The sequence below is a fragment of the Caretta caretta genome, chromosome 3 (assembly GCF_965140235.1).
Source record: "Caretta caretta isolate rCarCar2 chromosome 3, rCarCar1.hap1, whole genome shotgun sequence".
NCBI lineage: Eukaryota > Metazoa > Chordata > Testudines > Cheloniidae > Caretta > Caretta caretta.
In genome coordinates, this window is record NC_134208.1 from 176,123,800 (window position 1) to 176,150,993 (window position 27,194).

At 42.4% G+C, this 27,194-nt stretch overlaps 1 protein-coding gene across 6 annotated transcripts in view; it reads left to right on the plus strand.

The window, feature by feature from the left end:
* PRKCE (protein kinase C epsilon) overlaps positions 1-27,194 on the plus strand; it is a 524,967-nt gene that overhangs the window by 146,275 nt on the left and 351,498 nt on the right. For all 6 annotated transcript variants that reach the window (XM_048842980.2, XM_048842979.2, XM_048842982.2 and 3 more), the window contains exon 2: positions 16,141-16,204. In XM_048842980.2, the coding sequence (XP_048698937.1) occupies positions 16,141-16,204 (64 nt within the window). The remainder of the gene's footprint in view (positions 1-16,140; positions 16,205-27,194) is intronic.

Consider the following 27,194-nt stretch of genomic DNA (forward strand, 5'->3'; position numbering starts at 1 on the left):
TACCCGCTGCTTCCGCTGCCACTCTGCTCTTGTGCTCTCCTGCAGATGCCACACCACGGCAAGCATGGAGCCCGCTCAGATCACCGCGGCAGTTATCACTGTTCTAAACACCACGCGCATTATCCAGCAGTATATGCAGAACCAGAACCTGCAAAAGCAGGCGAGTAGGTGGTGGCAGTGCTGTGAGGAGAGTGATGAGGACATGGACACAGACTTCTCTCAAAGTACGGGCCCCGGCAGTGTGGACATCATGGTGGTAATGGGACAGGTTCATGTCGTGGAACGCCAATTCTGGGCCCGGGAAACAAACACAGATGGTGGGACCGTGTAGTGTTCTAGGTCTGGGATGATTCCCAATGGCTGCGAAACTTTCGCATGTGTAAGGGCACTTTCATGGAACTTTGTGACTTGCTTTCTCTGCCCTGAAGCGCATGAATACCAAGATGAGAGCAGCCCTCACAGTTGAGAAGCGAGTGGCGATAGCCCTGTGGAAGCTTGCAATGCCAGACAGCTACCGGTCAATCGGGAATCAATTTGGAGCGGGCAAATCTTCTGTGAGGACTGCTGTGATCCAAGTAGCCAATGCAATCACTGAGCTGCTGCTGTCAAGGGTAGTGACTCTGGGAAATGTGCAGGTCATAGTGGATGGCTTTGCTGCAATGGGACTCCCTAACTGTGGTGGGGCGATAAGGATATGGGTTCCGTCTATCTTGGCACCAGAGCACCAAGGCAGCGAGTACATAAACTGAAAGGGGTACTTTTCAGTAGTGCTGCAAGCGCTGGTGGATCACAAGGGATGTTTCACCAACATCAATGTGGGATGGCCGGGAAAGGTACATGATGTTTGCATCTTCAGGAACTCTGGTCTGTTTCAACAGCTGCAGCAAGGGACTTTCTTCCCAGACCAGAAAATAACAGTTGGGGATGTTGAAATGCTTATAGTTATCCTTGGGGATGCAGCCTACCCCTTAATGCCATAGCTCATGAAGCCATACACAGACAGCCTGGACAGTGGTCAGGAGCTGTTCAATTATAGGTTGAGCAAGTGCAGAATGGTGGTATAATGTGCATTTGGGCATTTAAAAGCACGCTGGTGCAGTTTATTGACTTGCTTAGACCTCAGCGAAACCAATATTCCCATTGTTATTACTGCTTGCTGTGGGCTCCACAATATCTGTGAGAGTAAGGGGAAGACGTTTGTGGCGGGGTGGGAGGTTGAGGCAAATCGCCTGGCCGCTGATTACGTGCAGCCAGACACCAGGGCGGTTAGAAGAGTACAGGAGGGCATGGTGTGTATCAGAGAAGCTTTGAAAACCAGTTTCAGGAATGGCCAGGCTACGGTGTGAAAGTTCTGTTTGTTTCTCCTTGATGAAAACCCCCACCCCTTGGTTCACTCTACTTTCCTGTAAGCTAACCACCCTCCCCTCCCCGCTTTGATCACCGCTTGCAGAGGCAATAAAGTCATTGTTGCTTCAAATTCATGCATTCTTTATTAATTCATCACACAAATAGGGGGATAACTGCCAAGGTAGCCTGAGAGGGGTGGCGGAGGAGGGAAGGACAAGGCTACACTGCACTTTAAAACTTATTGAATGCCAGCTTTCTGTTGCTTGGGCAGTCCTCTGGGGTGGAGTGGTTGGGTGCCTGGAGGCCCCGCCACCGCGTTCTTGGGCAGGTGAGGAGGCTATGGAACTTGGGGAGGAGGGCGGTTGGTTACACAGGGGCTGTAGCGGGGGTCTGTGCTCATGCTGCCTTTCCTGCACCTCAGCCATACGCCGGAGCATATCCGTTTGATCCTCCAGTAGCCTCAGCACTGACTCCTGCCTTCTGTCAGCAAGCTGATGCCACCTATCATCTTCAACCCACCACTTATTATCTTCAACCTGCCACCTGTCCTCGTGTTCATATTGTACTTTCCTGGACTCTAACGTTGTCTGCCTCCATGCATTCTGCTGGGCTCTTTCAGTGTGGGAGGACTGCATGAGCTCAGAGAACATTTCATCGCGAGTGTGTTTTTTTTATCTTCTAATCTTCGCTAGCCTCTGGGACGGAGATGATAGGGGGAGAGTAGAAATATTTGCAGCTGCGAGAGGGAAAAAAAGGGAAATTAGTATTTAAAAAGACACATTTTAGAGAACAATGGGTAAACTCTTTCAGGGTGAACCTTGCTGTTAACATTATATAGCACATGTGCATTCAGTACAAGGTCGCGTTTTGCCTCTTATTTTGAGGGTCTGCTGGTTTGGTGTGAGAGATCACACATGCAGGGCCGGTGGGCAACAGAAGTCGGCAGCCATGGTAAGCCACAGTCTTTTGGCTTCTTTAACCTTCATAACATGTGGGAATGGTTTCAAACAGCAGCGCCCTCATTTCCCATACCAAACAGCTGTTGGGTTGGCCATTTAAAATGTGTTGGCAATTTAAAAGGAGGGGCTGCGATTTTTGGGTTAACGTGCAGCACAAACCCAACTAACCCCCCCTTACACACACCCAATTCTCTGGGATGATCGCTTCACTCCTCCCCCCTCCGCATGGCTAACAGCGGGGAAGATTTCTATTCAGCCACAGGAAAACAGCCCAGCAGGAATGGCCACCTTTGAATGTCCCCTTTATAAAATTTCCCTATTTCAACCAGATGACCATGAATGATATCACTCTCCTGAGGATAACACAGAGAGATAAAGAACGGATGTTGCTTGAATGCCAGCAAACACCAGGACAATACGCTGCCATGCTTTGTAATGCAATGATTCCCAATTACGTGCTACTGGCCTGGCATGGTAAAGTGTCCTACCATGGAGGACGGAATAAGGCTGCCCTCCCCAGAAACCTTTTGCAAAGGCTTTGGGAGTACATCCAGAAGAGCTTTATGGAGATGTCCCTGGAGGATTTCCGCTCCATCCTCAGACACATTAACAGACTTTTCCAGTAGCTGTACTGACCACAAATTAATCATTAAACACGCTTGCTTTTAAACCATGTATTATATTTACAAAGGTACACTCACCAGAGGTCCCTTCTCCACCTGGCGGGTCCGAGAACCCGCTTTGGGTGGGTTCGAGGGCTGCTGGCTCCAGGTCCTGGGTGAGAAACAGTTCCTGGTTCTCAGGGGAAGCGGTTTCTCCGCTTGCTTGCTGTGCGCTATCTTCAACCTCCTCCTCATCTTCCTCGTCCCCAAAATGCGCATCCCTGTTGTGGGATAATCCATTGATGGAGTCAAATCACAGGGGTGGGGTAGTGGTGGCTGCACCCCCTGGAATGGCATGCAGCTCATCATAGAAGCGGCATGTCTGGGGCTCTGACCCCGAGCGGCCATTTGCCTCTCTGGTTTTTTGGTAGGCTTGCCTGAGCTCCTTAAGTTTCACACGGCATTGCTGCGGGTCCCTGTTATAGCCTCTGTCCTTTATGCCCTTGGAGATTTTTTCAAATGTTTGGGCATTATGTCTTTTGGAACGGAGTTCTGATAGCACAGATTCGTCTCCCCATACAGCGATCAGATCCCGTACCTCCTGTTCGGTCCATGCTGGAGCTCTTTTGCGATTCTGGGATTCCATCATGGTCACCTCTGCTGATGAGATCTGCACTCACCTGCAGCTTGCCACGCTGGCCAAACAGGAAATGAGATTCAAAAGTTTGCGGGCCTTTTCCTATCTACCTGGCCAGTGCATCTGAGTTGAGAGTGCTGTCCAGAACAGTCACAATGGAGCACTCTGGGATAGCTCCCGGAGGCCAATACTGTCTAATTGCGACCACACTACCCCAAATTCGACCCAGCAAGGTCGATTTCAGCGCTAATCCCCTCTTTGGGAGAGGAGTACAGAGATCGATTTTTAGAGCCCTTTAAGTCGAAGTAAATGGCTTCGTCGTGTGGATGGGTGCAGGGTTAAATCTATTTAATGCTGCTAAATTTGACCTAAACTCGTAGTGTAGACCAGGGCTAAAATACTCTTAAAATAGCTCTTCTGGCATAACCGATGAGATGAGGTGTGAGGCTACCGTATAGGTTTGGCACTGGTACTTAGCAGTAATGCCTTCCTGCCACACCACATACGTTTTTTGTCACTTGGATATCCATCTAGAGGTTTGCTTCCATGTGCAGCTCTTGCTTCAATTATACTGTAGAAGATGGTTCTCTTTTTCCAGTAGAAGAAATGTATTTACTATATATTGTTTTACCCATTGTGCTAGATGCTGTACAAACACATAGTAAAAGACAATCCCTACCCTAAAGACCCTCTAATCTAAATAGATAAGGCAGACAAAGGACGAATATGATCCCCATTTTATAGATGGGGAGCTAAGGGATGAGGAGTATGGTGACTTGTCCTAGGTCACACTGGAAGTCTGTAACAGAGCTGGAAATTGCACTCTGATTTCCTGAGTCCCAGTCCAGTGGTGCACAAGACAATCTGTCTCAGTATAGGCAGAGAAGTTCTTTTTTATTTTATGTGTTTATAGTTCAAAAACTATTTCCCATAGCAGCCTGGGGGACTCTTGCCACAGTAAGTCATGGTAGATCACATCATTAGCTTGTGCAGATGTACTGAAGACCCATGATATCCAATTTTAGTATATTGTATCTGGATTTCAATATATGTGTTAATAAATAGGTGTGTGTGTGTGTGTGTGTGGTTGGGTTTTTTTTTAAAATTGATTTCTGAATGCTGTGATTATTCAAACCGGGTCTTGTTTTCACTGGCTTCCTCTTTTCTGTGTTATGTCTGGTACTGAGAAATGTTTGATCTTTTCTATAGGTCATATTTGAATTTTTGCTCGATCTTTGATGTCTCATATATGCTTGAGTTTGAGTGAATAAATTATAGAGCTTACCATGGCTACAATTTCTCAACTTCTTTATATTGCTGTGATCGGATCCCGGGCAGCAAACTGTGAAATGTCTTCATAATTATGAGGATCAATTTCAAAACTCTTAACATTTATGCTGACAGGCAGCTCTATGATCTGTGTGGCAGTGCATTGCTAAATGGGAGTTCTGACCCATGTCAATATTTCCCAGAGCTACAAAGAGCTGTGAGCAGTGTGTAAGATGTATATTTAGTTTCTGTGGGAGGGGAACTCCCCTGCATCTTGCTAGTGTAAGGAGATTTATTGGCTGGTTCGAGAAGAAGTCGTATCCTGACCAGAGGGAAGGACACAGAGCTATAGGGTGAGAATAGAAGAATAGAGGACAAATAGGAGACATTCTGGAGGCATTTCCTCAAAATACCAAATACGTTTATGTTCAATAGCTTCTTTTAAAAGTCAAAAATATGTTTCTCTCACAATTAAGTAGGTGGCCTGTGAAATCAGTTCTTCTGCAGATAATGTAATTCAGCAATCAGACTTTTTCCCCTCTCAGTTTCCACGTTTGATGCCCAAAGAGCACACTGCAAAGCCCATCTAGTTAGGGAGGTTTGGTGGGGATTCAGGACTGTGTACAAAGTTTGTGGGAATTGAGGTGGAGAGACTTAGTTTTAGTCTGGCTCCTTTGGTGCAAAGAAAAGCTTGTTTGATGCTACTGCTCTTTGTGTCTTTATTGGATTGCAGAGTTTTTACTTATTTATCAGCAATGCCTAGAGTCTGGTAGAGGGGTCCTTTTATGTGTTATGTGTTGAAATTAAAATGAAAACATAGTAAAATCAGATTGTTTTGCTTGTTCCTGAGATGTTTTAAATTTTGGTATCTAATAAACACACAGATGCAGGTCTCACACACAGAGGTTTTTAAGGCCTGGCTTGACAAAGCCCTGGCTGGGATGATTTAGTTGATGTTGGTCCTGCCTTGAGCAGGGGGTTGAACTAGATGATCTCCTGAGTTCTCTTCAACCCTTTTCTTCTATGATTCTATGATTCTAATAGCTATAAACAAAATCACATCAACTCTTAAATTATTGGAAATGAAAATTTTAAATGGCTAATTTACTTTTCATAGTTTATATGAACTGCAGATTCCCTTTCTGGATCTAATGATTGTAACACTGCTGCAATATCTCGATCACAGACAGTGCATGGGAATGTTTAAATCTGCACAGAAAGACTGTTTTTGTTCATGACGTTGCATATCCCTGCTCCTTTTTTCTGGCTGTGGTAGAGATTTTTTTTTAGGACCTGACCTACTTGTCAGGATCTCTTTAACCTGTGCAAATTAAAATCCTCAGCTTCGTGGTACCATACATTGAACTCCACATCAAACTTCTTCCATCAAGGGATTCTGGAGTCATCTTAATCCATGGGTGGAACATTCTGAACTTTGGAGGGTGTGTTTTAATCTGGAGGGGGGATTTTGTGGTTTGGTTATTTATACCATGCATTACCTTTTTCTTCCCTTTTCTCTTACTGCTTTTTTAGTAACTCTTCTTCCATATGCAGCTATATGTCCATTTAGGCCACCAGTGCCTAATTTTGTGAGATCAACCTGAATGGTTTTTGGGATGTTGTCAGGTCCCATACTTGCTGTTGGCTAATTAATTGGCTGGTTTTATAGCACTTTGGAAGATAGAAAAATGCTGTAGAAGTGCTTTGGGGATCATATTATGTTACTGCAGGATAACATATAGCCACAATCTCATCAGCTGCAAAATGACATTGCATCGTATGATGACGACGATAGTGTAAATCTCACAACAGTGCCACAGCTGACTTTGTCACACTAGTACAAAGTTAAAGGTGGGAACCATAATAACCATCTCTCTACTCTGATATTTCTGACTGGGATTTTTTCTTGTGCCTGATGGTGGCCGTAACAGAATTTACGGTAGCATTTTCAGAAGCATCTTTGAATGGGAGTTGTGCTTTCAAGTCACTTAAGGTTTATCCACACTGCCGCTGGGAGCGAGTATCCCCGCTCAGGTAGACAGATTTGCGCTAGCTCAGCTTGAGCTAATGTGTTAAAAATAGAAGTGAGGTTGTTGTGGCTCTGGTGGAGATTTGGGCTGGCCACTGAGCTCAGACCCAGGGTGTTGGGTGGGCCTGAGAAGCCAAGCTGCTGCCTAAGCCACCATGTCTACGTTGCTATTTTTTAGCCGGCTAGATAAGGGAATCTAGCTGCAGTCTGTCTAACTGAGTCAGGAAGCTTTTGACAAACTCCACCCTTAATTTATTTTTGCTGTTAGAGTATTAAACAGAAACTCCTGTTTTTAGCTTTTTAAGTAGAAAACAGAAGGTAAAATCTGTCAAAATCTTGTTGCTACACAACATAAACCCAAGGACAGATGGAAGTTTCTATTTTCAGTCATTCTTTTTTAATCACGACAAATATATTTCTTATATTTATGCTGTTTTTCCTGTGACTGTTGAGTACTGACCTCAGTTTTGAATGTGATTGTACAATCCAGAGTTTTGTTGAGTATATTCCATTAGCATCATATATTATAAAACACAGTCTCAATCACCCAGGGAGGAATGAAAGGGACTGGTTACAAGACTCTCTTAGTAAAACTGACAACTGGCACAAAATGCTCTTGCAACTAGGGATATTCTCTCCCTAACGCAAGGTAACATTTTAATTTTGGTAAACGTTGGAGAACAGGCTGCAAAGCACTTCTGCTGCTTCCCATTACACTCCTTGTCACTACTATGGGTAGTGAGAGCCACTGGGGAAGAGATCTTGTTGCTTTTAAGATTGCAGATATTGTAATTAACTAACCAATGTGCAGGCATCATACAAAGAGATTACATGAAAATAATAAATGTATGCACAAAATTGCAAAAAGAAACTAATCTAGAGTTATATTAGTTTTTTCAGGTAACCATCCCATGCAGGTTTTTTCTGAAAGGAGATAGTGGCATTACTTGTAATGCAAGAAGAAACCATTCTGCTTTTTATATGTTCAGTAGCGTTATTAGTATATTTTGGCTTTCAAAAATCCTACATTACAAATATGACCATCTGCAGAGTCAAATCACGTGCTTAGAAGTTTATCCCATAAGCTGTCCAAGTATTGGATAATCCTTCAATGTCACAAAAAAAATCCTTGTATTTCAGTACAAAGATTTTTTTTTTCTGCTGCTGCTTCATTGCTTAGGTCCATTTAGTTTTTACTGCTTCAAATGGACCACAAATCCCAGTCAGCTGTGAGGTTGAAAGCTTTCTTATGCACCCTGTAGTGTTCAGTAACTTGTCTCGAAGACATCAGAGTAGAACTGATCCCAACATTAGACTGTTAGCTAGTTGAGTTATGGGAAATGTTGTTATACAGTCACTACCCCTTGAAGACCTAAATGTTATGTCATCACCTATTCTTAGATTTATCTGTCAAGAGCCAAGTTAGATTTTAAATAAAAATAATGCACCTAATCTTAGATGACATGCTTGTATTGTACATAAGTGACTTCAGGATGATTGTCATAGTCCATGCTTCTAGGGCCAAATTCAAACCTGTTTTAAGCAGGTGTAGGTCCACTGATGTGAATGGAGTTGCAACTGCTTTACATCGTGTCTGAACTTGTTCTGTAAGGTCAGATTCAGCTTTCTGACTGTATCACTGTCAATTTGGGGTAACTCTGTTGAAGTCAGAGAGGTCACTCTTTAACCAGTGGAATTATTCAGGAATTACCAAGAGTGAAATTTGCTGCTCAGAGCTTTTTCATATTTAGATGAAGCATCAGTGCATCCCAAATCATTACATCCAATCTTCTTGGAGAAGTGAAAAACTTTCTTAAAGAAACCCCAAATTAGGAGCATTATGCCTGGGGTTTTGTATTTTTTTTCAGAGCTGGGTAGCTCTGCATAGCTTCAGTCTGAAATCAGGAAAAACATGGGGCTACTGGGCAAGTTTTGGGTTTACCTGGAACTCAGCACTAAATTCAGGCGATGCAAACTCACAAACTAAAACTAGTGGGACATAAACTTGCACAAATCCCTGTGAGCTCAGATTGAGTTTCAAACTGCTTTAGAGCAGCCTAAAAACTGCCATGATTTGGAAATGCTTGGGGGAGGGGGAAGGAAGTGTTCGATCCTTGATTCTCCAGTATTACTCCTTGAATAAAGAGAAAAATTGGCTCTGAAGTATGTAGCCAATATAGTCGTGAAAACATTACTTAGATGTCAGTGGCTAATGTTACAGGAAGACAGGATGTGCATGTTCTGAATAAGTGAAGCTTAAAGGAAAAGAAGGAAGGATGGTCTAGTCAGTGTATATGGCACTAGTCTAGGCCTCAGGAATCCTGGGTTTGGTTCCTGGCCAAGCCCCAGATGTCTTGTGTAACCTTGGGGCAAGCCACTTAATCTAACTTGTGTCTCCATTTCCCATCTATAAAATGAGGGTGAAACTCCTGTACCTCACAGCTCTGTTGAAGATAAAATCCATGAATAATTGTGAGGCACTTGATAGTATGGTGATGAGTGCTATATAAGTACCAAAGTAGAAATGATGATATGCTGAAATTTGGGCATGGTTTCAACAGGTGTATGTGGAAAGCAGGTCTGTTTTTGTGAACAGCTGCTTTATTTTCCCTGAAACAGACCAAGTCATATGTTTTATTCATGCCTGGAATTTTTCAAGATCATTGCTGTAATGCAGCTATTGTTTCACTTTATTTCCACATCAGGAATAAGGGGGCTATTAATAGGTTGTATTTAGAAAACAGATATGATTCATCTTACTCTGCACCTACTACTAGACACTTTAATTGATGCCATGAAATTGGCTTATGCAGGAAGCAAAGACAAATCTGTTTTGGTGGTGTTCAAACTCTTCTCTAATGTATTTTTACATATGTTTTTGTTATGTGTTGAGCTCATAGTCTGCGCGGCATAGGACACAATATAGATTTAGTTCTTGGTTATAACAAAGTTCAGCTTGGATCGACTCATCTCTGTTACTCAGGCAAGCTGTGTTCACACCTTGGTTTGCTCTCTGCTACCCTGCTTTTTCTTTTCATAAATAACTTCTCCGAGCATCTCCCTACACAGAAAAATGCTCCAAGTCGTAGTCAAAGATGCAAACATATTTTAGCCAAATGGAAGGGTCAGGTTCATACCTGCCATGAGCAGGTGTAACCCCCATTGCATTCAAGTTGTGCCCACTGTTACCTGAATTGAATTTGATCCATCAGCAACTGCTTCTGGAACTACAGGTGACATTGGTGGCCTCCTGCAAGTGTCTTTATAGGCATTTGAAAAAGTTGCTTTCAGATTTGCACTTTGCTTAAAATGATGCAAGTAACTGGTTTCTACACTGTGTAATTGCAACGCACACGCCTTTAGACAGCATTTCAAGATCACTTGATAGCTTTTTGCATTGCTTTTTAGGTGATGTCAGGATACGGGAATATTTTTTCACTAATTGTCCACCAGGTTCAATTTAAAGTGAGGCTTTTGGAGTTGAAAGCCCTGTATAGCTTTGATCCTAGCTCTCTGAGAGACCACCTCTGTCTAATTTAGTTGAGGTCTTCACACTCTCATCAATGTAGTCTCTATGCAATGAAATATAAACATTTATGCCAGCATATAGCTCAGTGGTTTGAGCATTGGACTGCTAAACCCAGGGTTGTGAGTTCAATCCTTGAGGGGGCCATTTAGGGATCTGAGGCAAAAATTGGGGATTGGTCCTGCTTTGAGCAGGGGGTTGGACTAGATGACCTCCTGAGGTCCCTTCCAACCCTGATATTCTATGATTCTATGAATTGCCAATAGACACTGCTTTTCCATTTCTGGGATTATCCATGAAGGGCCTGATCCAAAGTCCAAGACTCTATAGGTATGTCTGTACTGCAGCTGGGAGGCATGATTCCCAGTATGAGTAGACAGATTTACACTAGTTCTCCCTGAGCGAGCATGCTAAAAATAGCAGTGTGGAGGTTGTGGGCTCAGGCTAGCCACCAGAGCTCAGACCTGGGAGTTGGGCAGGTTTGGATTTGGGGGGCTAGCTTGAGCCACTGCTGCTGCTGCGTCTGCACTGCCATTTTTAGTATGCTAGTGCAAGGTGTGCCGGCACAAGTCTGCCTGCCTGCTCTGGGAATCACATCTCCCAGCTGCATTGCAGACATATCCTAATTGACTTCAGTGAGCTTTGGGTCTGTGGCAGACGAGGTCAGCTGGAGCATTTGAACTAAGTCATTTGATGTAAATGTCTTCGAGCTGCTGGCACGAGGTGGGCTTAGTGGAAGGTACTCAATTCTAGAGCAAGTTTTCCCTCCCTTTCCGCCTCCCCCTCAGTGACCCAACAGAGGCAGAGAGTGAAATCCTGAGACCACTGAAGTCACTGACAAAACTCCCCTTGACTTCAATGGGTCCATGATTTTCACCCTGAGCTTCTTGGCCTTTAGAAGTCAGATGAAGACCAATCTGTCTTCACAATCATTTCTGAGAGGGCAGAGACTATTTATATGGAGAGGACTAGTTTTTGCCTGTGATAAAAGCACACATTTGACACGCGTGTGTATCCTGAGTGAAGTGGAAAGGTGCGTTTTTATAAACCTATAAGTAAAGCTGTGTCGTCAGTACTGGAGCATTCAGTTTAACTGGTGAAATCCTTTGTTAGAAAATTACTTCAATAAATTCTCTGGGAGTAACGAACGGAGAGGAGAGAGTTTGGAATAGCTGGTGGAAGCTGCTCACTTCGTGGTAGAAATGAGTTCAGAGCTCAAGGCTCTGCCTTGGGCTGCCGGATGGGGGTGGGCAGGTGAGACAGAGAGAGAGAGAGAGACACACACACACACACACACAGAGGACAGAAAGAACACTTATTTATATCTGCTGTGACACCTTCAGCTACTCAGGAGAAGTATTGACTGACTTTGGCGGGGGCAGTGTCTTGGGGTTGGGCAGGTGGGAGGGAGAGTTTGATTTTTCAAATTCAAAGGCCTTTATTGAAAGCCCAAGTAAACATTATGTGAGGCTGGTATGATGGAGCCCTAGAAGTATTTTTCTTCCAAGCAGCCATTGGTGGAGTACTATAGAAATTGTTCAAAAGCAACCATCAGCTCAGACTTCAAAGCCTGTCCTTGCACCTGTGCTTCTGATCTCCTAATATCTTAAAAACTGCAAAAGGAGATAAATAGTATTTCAGTAGTAGCATTTTTATTCATTTTTATTTCTATTTTGGAAATTATTACAAATGTCCTCACTAAATATTTAACACTTTACTGATATTCATGGAAAACCACTCAACCAGGCAATCCTCATCCCATGTCTGGACAAGCACCTCCTCCTTGATCTTCCTAACACCCATCTCCCCATCTCCTTTCCTCCCGATGCATTCAAAGTGCAGCTGCTAAGATTACTTTCCTGGCCCATTGTTTGACCAGATCACTCCTCAGCCCTCTTTGAATCCCTCCCCTGACTCCTTTGGTGGAAGAGCGGCAGAAACATTTGTGTGAGAAGCTATCGGATGGATTAGGCGGACGTTATTGGCAGAGTGAAGGACACTGGGGTGACCCAATAGGAGACAAGAACAGACATGCAATGAGAGGTTCCCATGTTTTGAAGGGCCTTATAGGTGAGCATGAAAAGTTGGAAACAGAAGGAGCCTGTTAAGGCTGCTCTAACTTACACCATCTGGCATGGTCCCCAAGGGACTGTCCTCCAGCTGGGGATATCAGCGCACAGTCTGGCCCAACCGTTTCCCCTGATATTCCCTAATCTCCCTTTGATGAACCCCAAGCTGGGGAGTTACATGCAGTCACCGCTCCCTCTGCACTGCCAGAGATTCCTTTGTTTTTCAGTTTATAACAAAACCATTACCAGCTACTCATCCCACTTAGCCTGAATGAGAAATTTTCTCCCAAAATGTGAAGAAAATAATGTTTTAACTATTGTTGTGACTTTCCCCTCGACGCCCTCTACAATATTGTAGAACCGTGCAAATCTGCACACCACTTAATCCTCAACCAAACTGTCTTTCTCCCCACATCTGAGCAAAGATGCAACCCCAGCGTGAAATTTCCTATAACTAAGAGAGTGAGATATTATCATAAATAATTCAACCTAAACTGTAGTTGTCAAAATTAATGAGCAAAGTACATTTTGCGATCCTAGCTCTGTTGTTGTGTGTATTCACTTCCTTGCTAATTTGCAAAGATCAGGAGACCAGTGTCTCCTAGTCATTAGTGTGTATTAGCAAGATTCTAATGTAATGCATTATTTGTGACTTGAGATGCATTTTTTAGTGTTTTTAGTAGCCAAAATGTGTGACTTTAGGAAAACAAAGTTCCAAGCACTTACGGGTCTTAAGCACTCCCCTTTTCCCACTTCAGCAGATGTAGATTGGGAACTGATGACTGAGGTCTGGGGCAGTGCATAGTTGTCACCTCAGGAAGGCATTGAACCTCTGCTGGATTAGGTAGTAAGAAGTGTCAGCCCCTTGCACAATGACACTTACTCCCCTCCTTCTGCTCTCCATTCCTGGCCAATACATGGTGGTAAAGGTGCCATTTTCACCTACTCCCCACTCTGTTCCTCCCACTTGCTTGTGGGGAGTTGTACTGTGCATGAATCTCTGTGATCCCAGTAGGCCCTAAATGGCCATGTAGGTAGGTGTTGGTGCAGTCTTGCACAGTCAGGTAGGAAGAGGGTAAAATATAGCCCATTATGCGTTGCTTCCAAACACACTGCTACATTCCACTGAGATTTCAATGGAAGAGCCATTAGTTATGCTGTGTGCTCATATACTTAAATGAGACATTTTTCTTTCCTTACCTTTTACTGAAACTATTTTAAAGTTTCAGGAAAAGAGATTTAAATCACAAAAGCCGTCTGTGTAATGTGCTGGTAGTCAGATAATCTAACATAATTAGTGAAATTCAGAGTCGATGATGAAATGTACAGTGCAATATAGTATCTATCTAGGCATTTATACTGCATTCATCATTGTGGTATCTATCTAAACCTATGTCTTCCCATATCTAGAGCCAATCGGATCTACTTTTAAGAACTCTATCTTGAAAGGTGCTGAGCATCCTCAGTTCCCATTGAAATCCATCATCATGGGAGCAAAGGGTAATCAGAATCTCACAGGACAGGGCCATAAGGTGTCACAGGTTATGTATTAATTATATGATTACTTAAGAATTCCCAGATATCACTTTGAGGGTTGACACGTTCTTGTCCCAAGATCAGACCCCAGTATTAAAATTACTGTGTAGTTGGGAATCCCGATGTGCACAGTTGCAACACTCACACTATAGGAATCCTTCTATATGTATAATAACTTATTAATACATTTAGCAAAGTCACAAGCACTCTAACTCTTTAAGTTAGATTGAGATGATACAGAATGTACAACTGAACATCCATATACTCACAAAAAGAAAAGGAGTACTTGTGGCACCTTAGAGACTAACCAATTTATTTGAGCATAAGCTTTCGTGAGCTACAGCTCACTTCATTGGATGCTGTAGCTCACGAAAGCTTATGCTCAAATAAATTGGTTAGTCTCTAAGGTGCCACAAATACTCCTTTTCTTTTTGCGAATATAGACTAACACGGCTGTTACTCTGAAACCTGTCATATACTCACACCGTCCCTTGCAGAATAACCTGGAATGTTAGCCATTGTCTTCCTAATCACCATCACCAGTGGCCATCATCCTGGCACCTCCCAAAGGCTACATCTCTCTCTCCTCCCACACACAGGCTGGGATACTGCTTTTATAATACGTTACTCTGACACCACTGTGTCTAATGCATAGTCAGTAGAGATCTCTCCTCTCTTCCTTATTTGTATTTCCTCACCCTACTTATGTTGGGGTCCCCTTCTCCTACATTCATTATCTCAACTTATTCTCATACACATCAATTCATTGACATGGAACTCTTGTAGTCAGATATCTGCAGATGTTAGCTCTTGTTCCTGTGGTTGGCTGGTATCATTCTGGACAAAATTCACCTTCACACTCTATTTCCAGTTCCCTAAAACTTAGGGGTGACCATTAGGTAATTTATCCAAAGTTCATGGGCTTCAAGCCTTATGCTAATGACTGAAGCTAATATCCTACAGGATACAGGCCTGTAGGTTTCTTGTATTACTGCTGAATATACTAAAGGCAAGCTAGCCTGATGGAATACATAACAATGAACTTCCAGACAAATGTTAACGGTAATGAAGTTGTGTGCGTTAATTCCCCATATTCTGCAACCAGAATTCATCTGTGTCTGTTCAGAAACTGAATTAGTTATAAGTGTACTTTTCTCACTGCATTCCTGGCCTTAGTGTAAGTTACAGCCAAGTTATTTGGTACCACTTCCTTTTAAAATGATTTTTCAGTCCTTGGGAGAAGTAGTTAAAATGCATGGGGAAGAGTTGACAAAGCTTATTACTGTACTAAGGTAGCTTATTGGATTTGTAAAACGCAGCAGGACTGATCCTGCAGGTTCTGGAGACCCCTTGACTTCAGTGTGAGTTGGGGTTGCTTAGCACCTCATAAAGGTGCTTAGCTCTTTGCAGGGTCAGGTTTAGTGAGAGCATGATACTTGCTCTGTGAACAGTGACATGCCTTAGGGCAGTGATTGCCAAACTGTTCAGGGTCATGCCTCCCCTTACCCCTGACTGCACACTCCCCACCCCCCAAGCCAGGGCCAGGAACAGAGCCATGGCTCCAGGGGCGCGGGGAGAAGAGGATGCGGACAGGGGTTAGGGGGCTGAGGCTGGGGCCGCAGCTGTGGGTCTGGGTGTGGCTGGGAGCGGGTCCAGGGCTGGAAACGGAGCTGCAGCCAGGGTCTAAGACTGGGGATGGGGCCAGGCATGGTGCCAGGAGAGAGGGCCACAGCTGTGGGCGGGGCTGGAGCACAGCAGGATTGGGTGGCACTCCCTCCCTGCCACACATGGGGGCTGGCCTGGGCCACACCACACCCCTGCAAACGTTGTGCGACCCACAGTTTGGGGACCTTTCCCTTCGAGTTTAAGAGTCAATGGAAACTTCTGTTAATGACAGGGTTCAGAGTAGCAGCCGTGTTAGTCTGTATTCGCAGAAAGAAAAGGAGTACTTTTGGCAACTTAGAGACTAACACATTTATCTGAGTATAAGCTTTCGTGAGCTACAGCTTATGCTCAAATAAATTTGTAGTTCATGAAAGCTTATGCTCAAATAAATTTGTTAGTCTCTAAGGTGCCACAAATACTCCTTTTCTTCTATTAATGGTGCACACAGGAACTCATTAAGGGAGCACCAGTCTAAGTGTTTTATTCTTTTCTCAAATACAGATTGACTTGGAGCCAGAAGGAAGAGTATATGTCGTCATAGATCTTTCAGGATCTTCAGGTGAAGGTAAGACCTTTCAATGTTTTATCTTGTTCCTCCCATGAATGGTGCTTTTTAAATAGATCTGTCAAGCAACTGTTGTTGGGAAAACAGTGTACCACAGTATTGCTTAAGATCATGTTAAAAAGAAAATGTTATCTTAATGAAGTATATGTTGTTGTATCTCTAAGGAATAGCTGTCCATGTTAGCCCTGGAATTATAGACAGACAACAAGAAAAAATAAATAAGATAGTAACCAAGATGCAGTAGCTTAGAGCTGTTTAATATACCTGGAATTTATTTCCAAGTACTTATTTGTCTAGTTTTGGGCGGAAATGTGCTATAAACCAGACACTAACTGTTAAATTTGTAGAAATAGATGTTATACACATCATACTAAATTATTAGTATTTTCCCCACTAAAGTATTCCCTTTCCAAGCAAAGTGCATAAGCAAAATATTTTCATAATAGAAGAGTAATGGTTGTATTGGGTAATACAACACTTGCATATAGGCTTGGGGAAAACCCTAGAAATCAGGAAGACTGGTATTCCGTGGCAATTAAAGGTACTCTTAGGCAACTGTTTTTGCTAGGGATACTGCCAGTGGCTTCAGTGGGAGCAGGAGCAGGTCATATATGGTATGAAACTAATGTACAACAGTCCCAACAATTAAGAGTCCCAAAGCTCTTCTGTGTATTTTCTCAAACAAGCCCTTTATCAAGATTTTAGCTGCTGAAGTGTATTTGCTGGCATGGGGTCTTTCTTGGTGAATCATTTTAAGCTGTGTTCTTTTGAATAGTTGTGTGTAATGTTGCCTGTCTAAACAGTGTCTATTGGTTCAGATTACTCAAGGCAGGTTCATGTAGGCCCTGGCAGGAGGAGAAATGGGAAACGGGAGTAAGCTACAGTTGTTTTGCCTGGATCACTTTAGGGATCAACAGAAGAATGTTTTGCATGTGTCATTTTGGTGTTGCAAAAGGAATAATTGCTGTCCATGGGTAATTACTAGTAGTTCGCAAAAGCACATACTGTACTAAAGCCCTATTTAAAAAAAAACACACCTTATTGCTTACAGCTGGTCTTACAGCCCTGTGGCCACATAGGGCATTCTTCACACTCTTCATTTTTACATATAAACTGCATACATGATGCTTTAATAATAAATGCATGCCCCCTAAGCAATTCTCACTCATGCCTAGAAAAGTTACAAGACAATCTGCTTTGTTGTTTACTCTCATAGACTGATCAGCCAGAGCAATATGTGGAACAAATTTCATGTTAGTACAAATAGCCATATTTTTTTCTTCCTTTTTAATTGCTTTGTCTAGTTTAGAGCTCATACAAGTAAGGATCTAACAGTCCGTCATGGTGTATGCAGATGTTCTTCAAAGCTTCCATTCACGGTTTATCAATAAGATCTTAATTCTGAATAGGAATAACCTCGCTATTTCAATCCTTTGTCACACACTGCCAGTGGTGCCGAATTGTCATGGGATTTTGTTTTTCTTTTTTATGTGAATGGATGTCCCTAGACTCTTTAAACCCTTAGGAAAAAAGAAAATCCTTTTGGAGAGGTGCACAGAATATAATAGAGATGAATCTAATAGAATTCTATAGTAAAAAGAACTTTACAGAGTTGATCGTTCTTTGCGAAATTCTGTTGTCTTTAAACGATCCTACAGAATTACATAAGTATATACATTTCTCGAATAGACTATAAAACAGGGCTGTCGAGAGATTAAAAAAAATAATTAATAAATTAATTGCACTGTTAAGCAATAATAGAATACCATTTATTTAAATAGTTTTGGATGTTTTCTACATTTTCAAATATATTGATTTCAATTATAACACAGAATTCAAAGTGTACAGTGCTCACTTTATATTTTTGATTACAAATATTTGCACTGTAAAAAACAAAAGAAATAGTATTTTTCAATTCACCTCATACAAGTACTGTAATGCAGTCTCTTTATCATGAAAGTTGAACTTACAAATGTAGAATTATGTACAAAAAAACCCTGTATTCAAAAATAAAATAATGTAAAACTGTAGAGCTACAAGTCCAATCAGTCCTACTTCTCGTTCAGCCAATCACTCAGACAAACAAGTTTGTTTACATTTGCAGGAGATAATGCTGCCCACTTCTTGTTTACAAGGTCACCTGAAAGTGAGAACAGGCGTTTGTGTGGCACTGTTGTAGCTGGCATAGCAAGATATTTACATGCTAGGTGCGCTAAAGATTCATATGTCCCTTCATGCTTCAATCACTAATCCAGAGGACATGCGTCCATGCTGGTGATGGGTTCTGTTTGATAACAATCTAAAGCAGTGCGGACCGACGCATGTTCATTTTCATCATCTGAGTCAGATGCCTCTAGCAGAAGGTTGATTGTCTTTTTTGTTGGCTTGGGTTCTGTAGTTTCAGCATCAGAGTGTTGCTCTGTTAAGACTTCTGAAAGCATGCTCCACACCTCATCCCTCTCAGATTTTGGAAGGCACTTCAGATTCTTAAATCTTGGATCGAGTGCTGTAGCTATATTTAGAAATCTCACATTGGTACCTTCTTTGCGTTTTATTAAATCTGCAGCGAAAGTGTTCTTAAAATGAACATGTGCTGGGTCATCATCCGAGACTACTGTAACATGAAATATATGGCAGAATGTGGGTAAAACAGAGTAGGAGACATACAATTCTCCTCCCAAGGAGTTCAGTCACAAATTTCATTAATGCATTTTTTTTAATGAGCATCATCAGCATGGATGCATATCCTCTGGAATGATGGCCGAAGCACGAAGAAGCATATGAATCTTTCGTGCATCTGGCATGTAAATATCTTGCGACGCCAGCTACAACAGTACGGTCACTTGCTGGAGGATTCTCTGCTCCTTGAAGTCTTTAAACCACGATTTGAGGACTTCAATAGCTCAGACATAGGTGAGAGGTTTTTCGCAGGAGCGGGTGGGTGAGATTCTGTGGCCTGCGTTGTGCAGGAGATCGGACTAGATGATCATAATGGTCCCTTCTGACCTTAATATCTATGAATCTATGAACAGTACCATGCGGACACCTGTTTTCACTTTCAGGTGACATTGTAATTAAGAAGTGGGCAGCATTATCTCCTGTAAATGTAAACAAACTTGTTTCTCTTAGCGATCGGCTGAACAAGAAGTCGGCCTGAGGGGACTTGTAGGCTCTAAAGTTTTACATTGTTTTGTTTTTGAATGCAGTTATGTAACAGAAAAAAATCTACATTTGTAAATTGCACTTTCACGATAAAGAGATTGCACTACAGTACTTGTCAGAGGTGAATTGAAAAATACTATTTCTTTTGTTTATCCTTTTTAGAGTGCAGATATTTGTAATAAAAAATAATATAAAGTGAGCACTGCACACTTTGTATTCTGTTGTAATTAAAATCGATATATTCGAAAATGTAGAAAAACATGAAAAATATTTAATCAATTTAAATTGGTATTCTATTTTTTAACTGTGCGATTAATCATGATTAATTTTTTTAATCATCATTAATTTTTTTTAGGCAATCATGTGAGTTAACTGTGATTAATCAACAACCCTACTATAAAATGATTCCAGAAAGTCATAGAAAGATTGTGGATTTCTCCTACAGTACTGGTCTAAAACAAATCTTACAGTAGTGATCAGGCAATGTTATGGGCTATTACAGTAGAATACTGTCATATATTTTGAAAGGAATGAGACTAGCAAACTTGATCTCATTTGTAACCAGAAACCTTGGTTTTCAACTCCAGACCCTGGAGATTAAAGGCTTGTGCATTATAACTCATTACACCACCAAGACTCTTTTTCCTAAACATCATCTTTAGTTCCATCCTGGACCCACAAAAATCTAATTGTCCTGCAAAGTGAATTCCAATCATCAGCTTGTTTTCCCCCATATGCTTCTTGCATTGCTATGGCACAGTACCAGTACCAGTCGGTCTTGTGGTCCTGGCAATTTCCATAACACCCCTCTGCCCCACCCATAACAAAATCAAGGAATTTACGGGCTTCGACCACTCCTTCCTCCTTTGTGGATAGAGGGGTTGAAAACATGGCAGATCTCTAGCCCGGGCCATGAGAAGGCGTTTTGGCCTCTTCTCCACTATTGTCACTGGATGTTGTGGAGGTCCATGTATAGGTAATAGAATCTTCATATCAGGAATTGGGGACCAGGCTGTGATTGGGAAGAGTGCTGGGGCAAGGGACTGAGTGTGATGGCATTGCTACTTGGATTCCTCGCCTATTCCAGAGACAAGCTGGGAATCTACAGAAAAGTTAATACAGCCAGAGGTTTTATTGACTCTTTTGAATGCTCCCTTTCTGCACTGAGGAACATCTTTTAGAGCAGGGGGAGTTCTGTCAGTGCGGATGCACCAGAGAAGTGGTGAAGAAGGCATTTGGACTTGCCTCCAGTTAATCTCAGAGTTTCTCTGCAGGTTTTGAGGTATTCAGTGGTTTTTTTCCTTAAAGCCCCATCTCCTGGAATCGTGTTGTCTGAGAATCTCTGCTTTCATTTAAAAACAAATTTCTAGACCTCATAGTTGCAGAAAAAAGCTTGAAATTATGAGCCCTAAAGCCTCAGAAACCAGGAGGCAAATAGAAAGATTCCCAAATTTATATATATTTGTTTACAATCTTATGATTTTTAAGATAATCATTTTGTCTAGGGCTTGCTCATAAGTTCTGAACATTTGAGGTTGACAGTGCTGCTCCTGAGACTTGCAGGTTTTGGCATCTGAACCATATATCCATTCTGCACTGGGGCGGGAGGGGGGAGGGGGAGAGGCGGAGAAGAAGCTCTGCCCTTGATGAAATGAACTGTTGCAGACTGTGCAGTGGGAGCAATCTGGACAGAAGAGTTTAGGATAAAATGCTGAGTGGACACTGCATTGTGGCACAAAGGTCCATATTTTCAAAGGCTAGTGTCTGTTGAGCAGCAAAATTGGTACATGTCCCCGTTGTGCTTTCAAAACCAGTCCTACACTTACATCTGCAAAATAGCTGGGCACCTAAATGTCGCTTGCATATGAAAGTGGTTGTGTTTTGTACCATATTTAGTGCATACACAAATTTGGAGGGTGAAAAGTTTTTTTTAGATGTCATTTTGGCTCATGTCATGGAACATCAAGTCCTTTTCCACATAGTTACTAAATACATGTGAGTTATTTATAACCCAGGTATCTGTGTATGAAGATATTACATTTTATAGTATTGGGCCCTGATACGGCAAAGATTTATGCATGTGCTTAAACACACCCTGAGTAGTCCCATTAAAGACAACAGTACAGGACTACTCACAGTGTGCATGCATGTAAGTCTTTGCAAGATTGGGTTCCATGTATCTGTTTAAGCCCTTCTCGAGTTCAGTGTATAAAACAGACAAAAAAACCAGAGAGGCTGAATCTCTTTTATCAACTGGCCTTCAAAACTGAATTTAAACTAAATACGACAAAGCCCTCTTTGGAGAGTATGGCAGTGCCAGAAAGGGTTCCCTAACGTAGACTTGTCCATATAAACTTTAATGACGCATAGGAGTCAGATCAAAATTTTTGAAACACTTTTGCATGCCAGTTGTAGTTCAGATTGTCTTATCGTGGAGCTCTGAACAACAGTGCAGGTGTCAGCAGGTGTTTCAGTACTGGTGTAAGAAGAGTTGCACCTTGCTTGCACGCACTCTGAATTTGATGTAGGGGCTGTAATGGCAGCGCTGACATGCTGGAGTTAGAAAATCATTAGTAGGACTGGTTATGATGAGCAAACCTTACAGCCTTCAAAGAACCTGCTTTGAAGTTGCTTGTATTTGATATTAAAAGTGCTTTCTAGGGATTTTCCTCTGCCCTATGTCTTTTCTACTACTTCTCTTTTACCTCATTTCTTCTAGGGATCTTAGAGAAGATACATGCACAAGATTAAGGGCCTCAGTTCTAATTGCAAATTCATTATGTTTTTAAGTGGTAAGGCAAATTCTCAGGTTACAGAATAAAAGAACAGCTTTGTCTTGAAAGCGTTGCCAAGTAGAACAAGAGATCATTGGCAACAGTTCTGATGAAGTGAGCTGTGGCTCACAAAAGCTTATTCTCAAATAAATGTGTTAGTCTCTAAGGTGCCACAAGTACTCCTTTTCTTTTTGCGGATACAGACTAACCCGGCTGCTACTCTGAAACCTGAGTTCTGACCTGATACACTAACCCCTACATTTGCAAAGAATTACACAGGGTTTTAGGAAAACATTTGCTGTTATTGGACCTCATCTGACAGAGCCCTCTTTACCACTTTTAAAAGTTAAGGGGAAAGGCCCATTGCAGGTAAATAAAAAATGGCCAATCCCCCCCCCCCCCTTGCCGGGATCTAAGCACTAATTGCCTGCTGTGTCTGTCTCTGTGAGCAATAAAGTGAAGTACCTGAAAGAGAGAAAAGTACTCTGTAAGGCAGAAGGACAAATTACATAATAGTACATATTACGGCATAGATAAAGGTACAGGCATGAATCCTGCAACTCGTAACTTGTGGGAGTAACCTTTACTCACTGACCTCAGTGGCACTGCTCATGAGAATTAGGGAATAAGCCTTACAGGCTTGGAATTAATTTCATTACCTTGAAGAGAAACTTCAAACCACGGAATAAATATTTTCATAGAACTTGCCAGACAGTTGGTTCATTCAGAGGCCCAAAATCTGCCCTCTCAGATGCACGCTCTGTGTTGGTTCTCCATTTTTCCATAAAATCAAGGGAACTTGACATGTTCAAAGTCAAAATAATAGATATGTAGGACTGGAAGAGACCTCAGTCAGTCACCTAGTTCCAGACCCCTGCACTCATGGCAGGACTAAGTATTATCATTCTAGACCATCTCTGACAGGTGTTTGTCCAACCTGCTCTTTAAAAATCTCCAATGATGGAGATTCCACAACCTCCCTAGGCAATTTATTCCAGTGCTTAATTACCCTGACAGTTAGGAAGTTTTTCCGAATGTAACCCTTCTGCCCGTCAGAGTTGGCAGCAACAAGGGCCGGGTTCAATATCTAGGGGATCCATTCCAATAACACAATGCAAACCGGCTCAAGCCTCCACCCAGTGACCTGGGACAAATATATACCACCCCCATTGGGCGCCTCCAAGAGGCAATACTTCCCCTCTCGCAAGCACATAGTCTGAGTGTAGCAAAAAGCCTTTTAATAACAGAGAGAAACAATGTGGCATTATGTTGGGGAAACACCACCAACAGGATTCATAACACAACCCATGAGCAAAAAAACCCACCCCAAGCAAATTGGGGCATGCCCCTTTCCCTTTGGTTCTTGAGTCCAGCAACCCCAAATCACCCAAAGTCCCAAAAGTCCAATGACCCAAAAGTCTCTGTCCCTGATCAGGGCAGCCCCAGAGTTCGAAAGTTTATCTGCAGAGCTTTACCTCTCAACCTGTGTGGAGATGGGGCGGGGGTAAGAGGCACCTTACATGATCTGAAGCTGACCGCCCCACAGCTCCATAGGCCTTCGCTCCGCTCCGCGGCCCACAAGCAGCTCCCGCTGTCCCACGAACTGCTCCACCAGCCGGTCCACAAACTGCTCCGCGTCCCACCAGCAGCAGCTCCCACCGTCCTACAAACTGCTCCACCAGCCTGTTCACAAGGCACTCCAGCCGTCCCACAAACTGCTCCACAATATATCTTCAGGCTCCCCCACTACTTAACACAACACTCAGTGATTTCAGCTTTTAGTCAGTTCAGCTCTTTGGTGAATTCAGCTTGCAGTAGGGGAGCCTCAGTGCTGGTGCACTGTTAGCCCAAAGTGAGCTCAGCAGCCTGTAACTAGACTCCTAACAGAATCAAAATTAGCTCTGATATTCCACAGTGGAGAGAGGAGGAAGTGCAATTAGCATGTAAGGCCCTCACCAAGGGGCCCATGCCACCAAGTATTAATACTTATCCCCAGCTTCTCTCAATTCACAGAGTTTTGGAACCCATGACCCTTGCCTAGCGAGTGCTACTTAGTTGATGGTGAGTCCCTCCATCATAACAAAAGGCCAAGTACAGTTCCAAGCACAGTTCCCATAATCAGGGTAATAACAATTTATTCTTCCTGCCCCAATAACAGAGACACTGGGGATCCCACAGCAGCCAAAGTGACCATTTGGGCAGCTATGGCCTCATTCTAGGCGGGGTGGGTGTGCCTATGCAAATGAGATCGGCCCCTGAAGTTCTTTTCCACAACTTGCCATACCTCACCACCAGATGTCAGGGTGGAGCTCATCCTGACACTGCTTACACTAATGTCCAACCTAAACCGCCCTTGCTGCAATTTAAGCGCATTACTTCTTGTCCTGTCCTAAGTGGATAAGAGAACATTTCATCATCCTGCTCTTTGTAACAACCTTTTGTGTACCTGTTATCATGTCCCCCTTCAGTATTCTGTTCTCCAGCCTAACCAGACCTGTTTTTTTCAGTATTTCCTTGTAGTTCGTGTTTTCCAGAACTTTAATAATTTTGTTGCTCTCTTATGGACTTTCTCCAACTTGTCCATGTCTTTCCCTAAGTACTCCAATTGAGACCTTATCAGTGTTGAATAGAGTAGAAGAATTACTTCTTGTGTACAACAACACTGCTAATATATCCCAGAATGCTGTTTGCTTTTTTTTTAACAGCATTACATGGTTGACTTATAATTAGGTTATGATCCACTAATAACCCCGAGATCCTTTTTCCGCAGTACTCCTTCGTAGGCAGTCATTTCCTATTTGGTACTGTATTTATGAAATAGATTATTCCTTCCTAAGTGTAGTATTTTGTATTTGACCTTATTGAATTTCATCCTATTTATTTAAGATAATTTCTGCAGTTTGTTCAGATCATTTTGAATTCTAATCCTGTCCTCCAGTGCTCTTGCAACCCCTCCTAACTTGGTATCATCCACAAACTTTGGAAGTGTACTCTCTATGGCATTATCCAAATCATTTATGAAGATATTGACTAGAACCAGACCCAGGAGAGATCCCTGCGGAACCCCACTCCATATGCCTTTCCAGCTTGACTGTGAACCACTGATAATTATTCTGAGTACAGTTTTCCAACTGGTTGTGCTTCCACCTTATAGTAGGTTCATCCTTGGCTGAAGAGATTGAAATCCCTGAGAGTCTGATAAATTAATACAATGGTGGTAGTGGAAACTTCCTAAAGCAGAGAAATATTTGTACATATTGAAGTGTCAAGTCATAAGTGCAGTACTATTGTAGTTTATCATGAAAGATGCATGGAAAAAAAACAAGCCCAGCAAAATTGTTCCCTAAACAACTAATACACATTCGAGTTTCCAATGAAAATCTTTAAAGTTAATCTCTCGTGGTCAAAGAGGTATATGAAGTTACTCTGGGCCTGATATAACTTCCACTGAAGTCAATGGAAGTCTTTCCATTGACTTAAGTAAGTGCTGGATTGGGCTACGTATGAACAAAATATTCAGTGCTGAAAAGTAAGGTATTTATGAAGGTATAAACATTTTGGATTACCCACCTTCATGAGATCCAGTTCAAAATGTGTTGTCACTGTTACTGCTCCAGGATGCTTTATTTCAATGCTGCATGGCACAATAGTGTCCTTTATTAACTGAATATCCAATAAAGGAATAAATATGAAAAAATAAACTCACTGAAAGAAAAGACTTACAATAGACCTATGTTTGTAAGGAGTCACCAGCAAGAAGTTTCTTAATACTCTTCCCATATTCTTTCACTGGATTGCACCTAGTTCTAGCATGGCTTCTTGGTATATATCATCCCAATGTCTTACAAGAAGAACGTTCATGTTAACTGTTGTGTATGCGTACGTGCATGCAGTATAAATGGCTTTGTTCCAGAATAGCTTGTGTTTCAACCTTTAACTCCTGCTAATGTTCATCATTAATGGGGTGAGTTTCTCAATTTCTCAATTTCTCAGGTAATGGGGTGAGCTAGCAAAGAAGGTTATTTCCATTCATTCTTTCTATTCTGTTGAATGGAAGAATCTTTTGAGATAAGTTACCTTATTCTTTTATTTCTTTGAGGCTGGCTGTTGTCCAAAGTCATATTGATTTTCCATATTAACCTGGTTTGAGTGCAGTGTAGAGTTTATTTCTAGAGTGAAGTCTATCCATTGACTGTTTTATTGAGCTATTACAGCCATGTTTTTGATCTACCCCGTGTGCTTATAAAACTTGCGGCTGAGGTTTTTTTATATCCGAAATGAGATATAAGAGCTCCAGTGTCGTCTCCGTGACTCTTGAACCAATTTCCGAGATGCAGTGAAAGTTTAAAACTTTTATCCAAGAACTGATGGTAACACAGTGAGACGAGCTGGGTGAGTCAGTTTATAAACTATCATAACAAATGGTCATAGAATGGGATATGTGGCAAATTGCCGGTACGATTATGATGGGTCCCGCGCTTCCTCTTCTTGCGGGGGGGGGGGGGGGGGGATTCAGGGCACAGTTTCCTGCCCCTGAACTGGGGTATCTACTGTCGCACTAGTAACCCAGAGAAGGGTAGTGGAGAGGGAGGGACCTGGGCCCGCCCTCTACTCCAGGTCCCAGCCCAGGGGCCCGAGAGATAGTGGTAAACCACTTGAACTAGTGCTTCCTTCCCCTGGGCTACTTCCCTCTTCTGCTCTTCAGCTTGTGGGCCTTCCTGCTATCTCTCTCTGCACAAGCCGGGTGTCTTTTTACCTAGGGTCTTGGTCTTCTAGCCAGCCAAGGCATTTCTCCAAACTCTCTTCTGCTCCAACTCCTTCAAACTGCTCTCTGCTCCAACTCCTTTCCCTGGCTGATTGAAGGAGGGGTTTTTTATCAGGTGACTAGCTTCAGGTGCTCTAATTGGCTTCAGGTGTTTTTAATCTATAGAAACCTTTCTTCCCTCTACTAGTAATAAGGCTTCTCCTCATCCTGGGACTTACATATTTCTCCTATATCACTCTCCTTCTGCCTTTTGGTCATGCTGTATCACAGGTAAGAGATGTACTGTGGA